The sequence below is a fragment of the Mirounga angustirostris genome, unplaced genomic scaffold (genome assembly GCF_029215605.1).
Source record: "Mirounga angustirostris isolate CCGP_5_RB_7025 unplaced genomic scaffold, mMirAng1.0.hap1 SCAF_1, whole genome shotgun sequence".
In the NCBI taxonomy this organism is placed as follows: domain Eukaryota; kingdom Metazoa; phylum Chordata; class Mammalia; order Carnivora; family Phocidae; genus Mirounga; species Mirounga angustirostris.
Genome location: NW_026991709.1, coordinates 80,588,711 through 80,598,252, shown reverse-complemented (window position 1 = coordinate 80,598,252; position 9,542 = coordinate 80,588,711). Strand labels below are relative to the sequence as shown.

Sequence of the window (9,542 nt, the reverse complement as noted above, 5' to 3'; positions counted from 1 at the left end):
CAGGGTCCTGGGATCGAGCCCCGCACTGGGCTCCCTGCTTGGCAGGAAGCCTGCTTCTCCCTCTCCCACCCCCCCTGCTTGTGTTCCCTCTCTCGCTGTGTCTCTCTCTGTCAAATAAATAAATAAAATCTTAAAAAAAAAAAAAAAAGGTCAGGATCTGCTCCTAATAGTCTGTGGGGTGCCATGCCCCAAGACTTCATGGTTTGCCCAACCCAGCCTCTTCTCTCTAGAAGGATGTGTCTGCCCATCACCCATCAACGTTCCCACACTATACTCTCACCTCCACCTGAGATGGTGATTCCTCCCTTCATTCCTCTTTGAGCACCCCCTCCAGACACAGAGCAGTCCCCCAACCCGGGGTCTTCCCGAAAGCTTCTGGCCTGTGTGCCCTCTTACAGTGGTATTGTGGATAGACTGCAATGGCTTTTTCAGGTCCTTCTATAGATATGTGGATGTGCGTATGTTTACTTTGTGCATTTTGGCATCACAGTTCACACAGGCAGATTCTAAACATGAGGGCAGGATCTCAGCCCTTTGTCTACCGTATGGGGCCCTGCTTAAGCAGAGATTAGACGTTCATGACCGGGTAATCAGAGTCAGGGTCTACACAGTCCCGTGAAGTAAACTGGTCCCAAGGGGCAAGTCCATAACAGATGATGACAGAAGGATATGCAGTAATTAAGAAAGCAGTTGGCATCAAAGGCCCCACCCCAACAGGGCTGAGAAGGGGAGAAGGCAGAGGCAGCGTGTAACAAAAGTGCTACGATCAGAGGCCGATTCCCAATGGAGTTCTTTGATCCAGGACCCACCTGAGCACAAGGCAGTGTCTGAACTCCCAGGCCAGACCCTTGTCCAGGCCAAGCCAAGCTGGGCAAAAAGCCAGAGTGACTTAGCAACAAGGGCAACATCAGGGGTGCCCGGGGGGCTGAGCTGTAGCTCACTGACGCCTCCACCTAGAGCCAGGGCCGGTCAGACAGAGGTGGGCCTGGGTGTGTGCAACGGACCACCTCGGAGCCTCAGGCATGGGGAGGAGAGAGGCAGGTGAGCGAGCACAGAGGGAATAGGCCGGAGCAGGGGCAGAACAGGGTTTGACTGCACAGACTCAACAAGTGAGGGAGTCACCCCAGCTGGCTCTGGAATCTCAGGAGACACGTGGAGCCCTGGCCCTGCTGCTTACCTGCCACGTGGGACTCACTTACCTGCCTTTAGAGTTGACTTTGCTATTGGTTGCTTCTGCCATAAATTCACGAAATCATCATCTCCCGCCTACCACAGTTTTGGGGTGTGGACGATAGGCTGACATCTGAGAAAATGCTTGGTCACATCCCCATTCAGATGTTGCTTCCTTCGCTGATTCACAGTGCCACATGGTCATCATCTTACAGTGACACTCCAGATCTCTTTCTTGGGATAAATCATCTAGGGTCTTACACTAGGTGATACAGAGGGCTAAGGTATCCCACGGAAGCCCAAGCCTTCTGTTCTTCCATCTCCAAATTCACCTGCAGAGCTTTAGGCTGTGGACTGAGAAAGACAGTAAGAAACAAATCCTCTCCTCTTTCTCCAACCCAGGGGAGCAAGAACTTTCCATCCACGGTTGGAGGCCTGGAATGGGGTCACTGCTCAGTGGAGGCTGGTTAGTTCAAGGACACACACGCCCCAGTCCAGCCTTTAATCCCATCCAGCAGGTGCCCGAGCGGGTGAGTCACTGCGCAGACTTGTGCACTCTCTACCTCCACCCCACACACCCTGCAAATGCTCCGCCTGCACTCACCGTCCTAGGACTCATCCTCTTCAAAACCATTTCCTGGGTTTCTGATTATAAAGTAGTATCAATTCATTTTAGACAACTAGGAAAACTCAAAAAGGCAAACAGAAAAACACCACTAATAGCTGCCATGTTTGCTTTGCCTTGCTTTTCATTTCCATCAGTTCCCACACCTGCTCAGTTCCTGCAGCATTCCATCTGACCTCTGCCCGCCCCTCCTTGAACCCTTCTGCGACAAGCCTGAGGCCCGAGGTCCTGCCTCACTCCCTTCGGTCAGCGCAGAACAGGGGTGGCACGGCAAGGGTTAAAGGCATTACCAGTTCGCAGTGATTGCACTGTAATGAGGACGAGATGCTAAATTAAAGTTTATTGCAGAATACAAGTGTATGTAGTCAGCATTTGTAAGAGGCTACAATGAGATGCCTTCTAGAACTTGGCAGTACAATTATGTAGAGTTGGGTAAATTGCACACGCAGATGAGATTAGCTGTCGGCAAAAGTCATTTTAAGACAAGTCATCTTTTGTGAAGGCAGAAATGGCTAGCCTAGCATGCTAGTCAAGATGTGACTGAACATGGAAGAAGCCACAGCCTCATGAAAGCCCTGAAATGTCTGCAGCAAGATGGTGTGTGTGTGCTGGGGGTGGTCTGTGCAGAGCACAGAAGGGGGGAGGAAGGACGTCTGTTGGTGTTGCTGGGACACCGCCTGCGAGCAGCCCCACCGGGTGAGGTGGGCGGCACCAGCCTGTGGGCAGGCGTGCGCTGGGTTAGAGACGGGAACGGCACCCCCTCCGCCCTGCACCCAGGCTCCCCGGCAGCATCCGGGCTCAGCCTCCAGCTACCTGAGCTTGGGAAGGGGAGCCACCAGAGCGAGCAACTCAGGCAAAGGGCCGGGAACAGGAGATCCGGAGCCAAAGGAGCTGGGTTCCATTCGGACTCCGGCTCCCTACAAAGCTGTGCCACCTGGGGCAAAAATACTTACCCCTTGAGCACTTCTCCGGATCTCTGAAATGCAGCGCTGAAATCTCCCTCAGAGGGCTGCCAGGAGGCTTACTGGTAGAGAGCAGCAAGGCTGGGCTGTAATTCCTAGTAACTGTAACAATGGCATTATTGTTACTCATCAGCAAATTTATTTAGCAGTCCCTAGTGAGGTTATTCGATGAAACCCAACCCCAGAAGCTGCTCTTTTCTAGGTGTGAATTAGCGAATTGAGCCTCTGGGTTTGCCACGTGAGGTCTGGACCCTGGGCCTTGGTGACAAGTGACTGCACCCCCGGGACCTATGGTTGGAAGTGTCTCACACAGCATGTGTAAACCAAATACAAAGCTGTGGCTTGGTGTGAAATAAAGACGGGGGGTGGGGGGGGTGGGGGGGTGGGGTAAGTTTTATTAGTATAAACCTGGTGTAGCCAACGAAAAAGTCCTTGTTACAAAGTGTTCTGGGAGTTGTGAGCAGTTGACTGTGAGTGTGTTACCATTTTGAGTAATACTCAGCTGCGCTTCATAGTTTTTGTACAGTCAAGTGTGATGATGATGTAAACTGTGTTATTTCCTGGCACAAAGTAAGCACTCAATATACATGTTACACATTTCACAAATGCGGGTTTCTGTTTTTGTTTTGTTCACGATGCGTTATTTAAACCAGACAGAACCTCTCCAAAGAAGAAAGGGAGGGGAGAGAATATGCCAAACTCCAAAATATCAGATTTGAGCTGTTACAAAAGAAAAAATTACATTTATTTTACAAGTAAGTATTTTCCTAAAGTATTATACATAAAGGAAAGTTGAGCTGTCTGTAGGAAAACAATATAATTTTAGGAAGTTACAGAGGGGTCAACATTGTGCTTAAAACTTTAAAATAGACAGGTGCAAAAACTAGCACAGTAAGTGACTACTGCAAGGTATGAATAGCCTTCGAAAGTGTATACGGACACAATGATGCAGAAGCTCAATATTCAAGCCCCTGGTGACCATGTGCCTTCAGACTTCTTCACACTAGTAAAAGAGCACCCCTTCAGTCCCAACAGAAGAACTCCAAGCACTCAATACCCGGCCCTTCCGCACGCAGTACAGTCAACTCTCCATTCCCCAGAGTAATGAAAGGGAGCAGAGACATAACATTTTTAAAAGGTAAAGAATTTCAAAATTAATTTTGAGAAGTGCCCTTACGTTTGGAGGTGAGAAATACAGACAACCCTGGAATTCACAGCACTGAGATGGTGAGTCCAACTCTCATTTCCTTCCCCTCTCCTCCTCAACAGGAAGAGAGACAATCCCACACTGTTCACAGAAAAGCCTAGAATGCAACTGGCCTCTTCAATTCTGGCTCCCACCTCCCGTGGGGAGGGGAGTAGGAGAGAAAACTGTGAAAATGTTTCCCTCACATGAAAAGCCAAAACATGTCAATACAACTTGGCAAACAAGATGGAAAAATCAAGAGCTGACGTATAAATATCAGTTTAACTTGTGCTTGTTTCCCCTTGCCCAGTAGTATTTATACGGCCGAACATGCCTGGGTATTTTGACAGCTTTCTAAAATAGGTGGTGTCCTGTTGCCCAGATAGAGAAATTTGTATAAAAGGAGTTTGTTATGATTAGTCCCAAAGAACGGTTTCAAAGAGGCCAGGAAGTGGAGGTTAAGGTTAAAAAATTAAACCACCAGCCCTAAAACAGGATCCAGTCCTAGACCAAATCTGAATGGTACCTCAGGACAACCACTATGCAGCTTTGTTTTGGTTTGGGTGCTTTCATTTGGTTTGGTTTTGTATTGTATTACCTTGAAGTACACATTTTCCTTTTCCAGGAAAGCAATTGTTTTTTCTCCAGCGTTTTCTCAAATTCTTACTTCAAATCTTAAAAATTACAAGGTAAAAAAAATACCTAGATTTGACAGTAAAGCCTTATTTGTTAATGTGCCAAAGAATTATGACCACAAAAGCATTTTAATTGGCTTGTCATTTCTCAGAAAAGTTATGAGCATATTCAAACCATGAAAATCCTAAAATCAATGCTGGTTCGGTAAGAAAGCTATGTTCCATACAGCACTGAGTTGGCACTGTCCACCTACTAGCTTTTACACCAACTTGCCAGAAGTGGGAATGGAGCTAGGTTTCCATCAAGGACCCCAAAAGCAGTTTCTCCATCCACACAGCCCAACCCTTTGCTCCAAGTGAGCAAACTACCAGGTTCACACTATAAAGTTTTCATACCTGTCAATGAATAAGTATTAACCAAAAGACTACTTAACATGACTGTGTTTGAGGTCTATAATACACATTACAGTCTAAACATTTTCTAAAGTGCCTATAAATATACTTATACAAATGAGCAATATAATATCAGGTTTACAGAGAAATTCTTTTATATAATATGTAACAGGTAGGCCTAGAATTTAAGTTGTAAATACACATTTTTATATCCTTATCAGTTGTTTTTGGAATGCAAGCATAAAGAAACAATTCTGGTTCAATTATATATGATTTCAGAGAATTATTAACAGTGCTAGGACAAAGAAATTCTTGCTTGTGCTTGTGTAGAAAAGGCTATTTTGAGATCCAGGAGCATCTGATATTTAGAATCCAATGGAATATCTCCAATTCTATAAAACAGTAGCAAGTGAAGCTTAGTGAGTTTTTAATTATAAAGAGATTGTGCAAATATTTAAAGTGATTATCAACCATTATTAAATCCAAAAATTCCGTTAAAATCATGGGTAATCTGAATGGCAGTTCAGGAGTTTAAAAAACAGGAACCTAGGCAAAAGTCATAGATATTACCAATAAAGGCCCCAGCCCTGAAACCAGCTTCAGAAACGTGGCCCTGTGACCACGTATTTCCATGGCTTTAGAGACCTGGTGGTTGACTCCAATCAGTTTAATGAATGGGAATGCGGGCCCAGAGTTGAGAACCAATAGGAGGGGTGTAGAGAAAGAAGACCCTCCATATGCCCACCCAGGGGCTTCAGTGAGCTCACCCAAAGGCAGGTGCACACAGTGGCTGGCTGCACCACTTGGCTCCCAGGCCTGGGCCTTTATGCCCTCCTCCAGCTGGTGACCCCAGCATGGGAGGCACTGAGAACCGTGGGCAGGCTCATCCGAGGTCTGTCCCTAAGCCATCTGGGCCGGGGAAGCCGCTCTCTGTGGCCCCCACCCCTCCACCTGCCCTCTCCTATACCCTGCTGTTCCTGCAGCTCCTCTCACCCCCTTCCTGGTGTGACTTGTTGAGTCTGTACATTTCAGTAAGTGCGAACTGTATGCTGCATTCTCATCCAGCATAGGAAGTTTTAACTAACACTGTTTTCAAAGGAATACGCGTACGCAGCTTTCTAATCCCTAGGGATGTTCTGGGCACCTAAGGCTAACGAAGTGTTCTAGCCAATCACGTGAACTACACATACAACTAAGAAAGCAGACTCTGCCTACAGTGATTTGTGAAGGATGCCAAATGGAGGCTTCAGGGAAGAACACAACGGGCCTCTTCTTATTTCTTAAAATACCAACTCATGTGACATAGAAGAGATGTGCCAAAACGTGGACGGAGCACGAGATAATGCCGTAAGAGCACACTCATGGTTAGGATACGAGACATATTTCTCTCTCTCCACCTCTGATAGTTCTGGTTTCATTAGGGCCATATTTTAAACTTCCTGGATTCTTAACTATGCCTTACAGAAAGCAGATCTGGAGAAATGGCAGATAAGCAACTCATACAAGAACACCTTGTATAAATGGAAATTAGGAGAATTCTGAAGAGAGCTAAATAAGAATTATTCATTATTTTGTGTGTGTGAGAAAAGAGAACATGTACAACAGACTATGACTATTACTGTAGTAAAGTGAATGAATATCACACAAAAGATTTTCTCCCGACTTAGCAGCAAACTATTTCAACTGCTTTTGCATTTGCATAAAAAAATCCATGCATCATACTGAATTCTAATCCATTTCTCACCTAAACCATTCTAATGCTTCATACAACCAAATGAAGCAGAATTAATCAAACCTATTAGATTCATTCCTAATCCCTAAAGGACTGCTGTCTTTAGCATTTCCATGCTAACTAAAACTATTACTGATTTTTTTTTTCTTAAGACGTCAGATGTGGCTGCCTCCTAAATATAATACCTATATAACTTCCTAAAAGTTTTCCCCAGATTTGAAGAACAATTAAGAAAAACAGGGAAACACTGAGGAATCCACCCAAGAGGCCAGCTCAAATGCTGCAACATGTTCCCCAGCTGCAAGGTCTCCCCTTCCCCTGGGTTCCCAGAGCATTCTGCATGCCTTGGCACAGTCCTCTATCAGACTGCAGGCCCCTTCCCATCAGGAGTCAGGTCTTCTTCAGTCTACGTCCCCCCGATGCACCCTGCAGAGCGTAGGCACTCAGCTAAAGCCCGACAGAACATGAAACTGAAGGTATCAGCTCTGGCTCCACCCCCGGTCATGCACAGAATGCGGACACTGGCCATAACTAGGGGTTGAGCGGGGGTCTCCAGGAACCTCCAGAAGTAAGCCAAGGCAACACTGGCCCAGGCCCAGCAGGTGGTGGGGAGAAAGGAAAAGGGACAGAATGGCATCTACCAGTACACCCTTTGTTCCCCCTTCATGAGCTGATTCCCATTTGAGCTAACAGGGTAGGGGTGCCTGTCGGCACATCAGAAGGAATGCCAAGAGGGGTGTGTGTGTGCGTGTCTGTGTGTGTGTGTGTGTGTGTGTGTGTGTGTGAAGAACCCGCTCCTTCACTGCCTCCTTCACTCTGGGTAGCTCTTCAACCTGATCCACGATACTCTGTGATCATCACTTCATTGCTTCCAAAGTTCCCAGTGAAATTAAGGCTGGGTCACAATTCATGACACCAGATGCTACATAGAAAATAAGTCAAGATACAAAAGAAAACCATTTATAAGAAAAAGAATGTCTTAGTTATAAGACTAATGTAAGAGTGATGCTAATCAGCAGACCACTGAACTGCTACAGTTGTTAGAGAGGGGTAGAAAATACCAACTACATTGGAAAAAGGATCCATCAGACAAAAGTACAAAGGCTCAGCATGGATCAGAGGCGTGGCTTCCTGCCTGGACTCTCACACGGTGGTTTCTATTGTCTCAATCACTTCCAGATCAGACTGTGAAGGGGAGAGAAGGGTGCACTCATCCGGCTCCCAGCTGCTCTCGGGACTGTAATCTTCCTCGGAACTCAGTTCTGCTCCTTCCTCCGTGTCCTCATCACACGATTCCACATAGTGAGCCCCGATTGCATTGATCCCGGAGTCCTCAGAACTTGAGGGAGAAGAGCAGTGATCTATTTTTGGTGTATTGCTCTCTCTTGAAATTAAGGCATCGTGTGCAGAGACCTCCTCGGGGCTCCCTTTGTGGGAATGCGGCGCTGGCTGCTTCTGCACATAACACATCTTCCCATTAATGCATTTAACCTGATAGTTGTCGATGAAGAGGTCTGAGATCATACAGTACCTTGGTGAATCAGGGGGGAGGGGCGGCTGGAAGACAGATGCAAATTTCAAAAAGTGTTCAGTGAGTGACACTGAGATCTGAATGGTGTTTGTGGGTTCCCGAGGCTTCGCAGGAATCTCAGTGCTCGGAAGCTGCTCCACGGGGGTCATGGGCTGATACACGTATTTGCCTGTGGGGAACACCAAAAAGGTGGTTGAAATCTAAGAGTATGACACAAACTACATTAACGTAGCCATAATGGTTTCTTTCCGAGGACTCAGATGTTTTTAAAAATATTTCAATGTCAAAAGAAACTGGTAATATAATCATTCAACACTGTTATAATCAATGAAAAATACAGCATGGTGCATAATAACATCATGGTATTTTCATCTAAGAAACTTAACATTCAACAAATTTTAATTTATATTTATGTCTTTTCTAATACCTCTGAAGTGGGTAAATACTAAAATCCTTACTTTATAGACAATTTTAAATGTTTTACCCCTCACACTATAATACCGAATGCCCACGATATAGTACGGTAAAAACACGCTGTAAAATAGTAGACTATAAAATTCTAATTCCATTCTATCTTTAAGAATTATATATTAATATATGTGTTAACATATACATTTAAAAACAGGAGAACTATATACCAATTCATTATCAGGATTACAGAAGACTTCCACATTTTAGGTTTCCACGTTTTCATCAGAATACATATATACACACAGATTTAATAGGTAATGGCCTGTAGGGTTGTCCTACCCACCAGCAAGGGTTAGGGTAAGGTAATAAGGTGTGAAATGATCTCTTTCAAGACCCAAGCTCATTCATGGCCCAATTAGTTGAAGTTCTCCCTGCCACCAATTCCACTGGCACTAAGCAACCCAAGCTAAGCGGAAGCATGGGTACAGGCGGTGTAGGGGGTGACCTACTGGGTGTTTCCAGGAAACCAAGCTTATCTACAAACTTTCTGCTCTGAGCAGTGTTTCACATAGCTCACCGTAGAAGTGAAACCTAAATAGATCTGTCCCTAATGTGTCTCTTTCTTTGTTCTCTTTCACTTCACTCAACATTTTGCAAAGTCTCTCATGTATCAAGTGCTAAGGAAACAGAGATAGAGTCTGTACAGCTAAAATGATTTCAAAATAGAAATCTGAAAGTTAAAAAAAAAACCCTGAAAAACTGAGACAGTCACAATTGTAGACACCATCTTGGGTTTTTACTAATATAGTTGATTATCAGTCCATACTGTATCTTCTGCATATTTATGACAGCACGTTTTAACCTTAGCACTATTGCCATTTTAGACCAGATCATTCT

General features: G+C 45.2%; 1 protein-coding gene across 1 annotated transcript in view; it reads right to left on the bottom strand.

Annotated features, from left to right (window-relative positions):
- Nucleotides 1–3,480: 3,480 nt before the first annotated feature.
- The window catches only part of CUNH3orf70 (chromosome unknown C3orf70 homolog), an 87,803-nt gene continuing 81,741 nt past the window's right edge, over nucleotides 3,481–9,542 (bottom strand). The window contains exon 2 of the mRNA XM_045903216.2: nucleotides 3,481–8,403. Within this exon, the coding sequence (XP_045759172.1) occupies nucleotides 7,847–8,403 (557 nt within the window). The 3' untranslated portion in view covers nucleotides 3,481–7,846. The remainder of the gene's footprint in view (nucleotides 8,404–9,542) is intronic.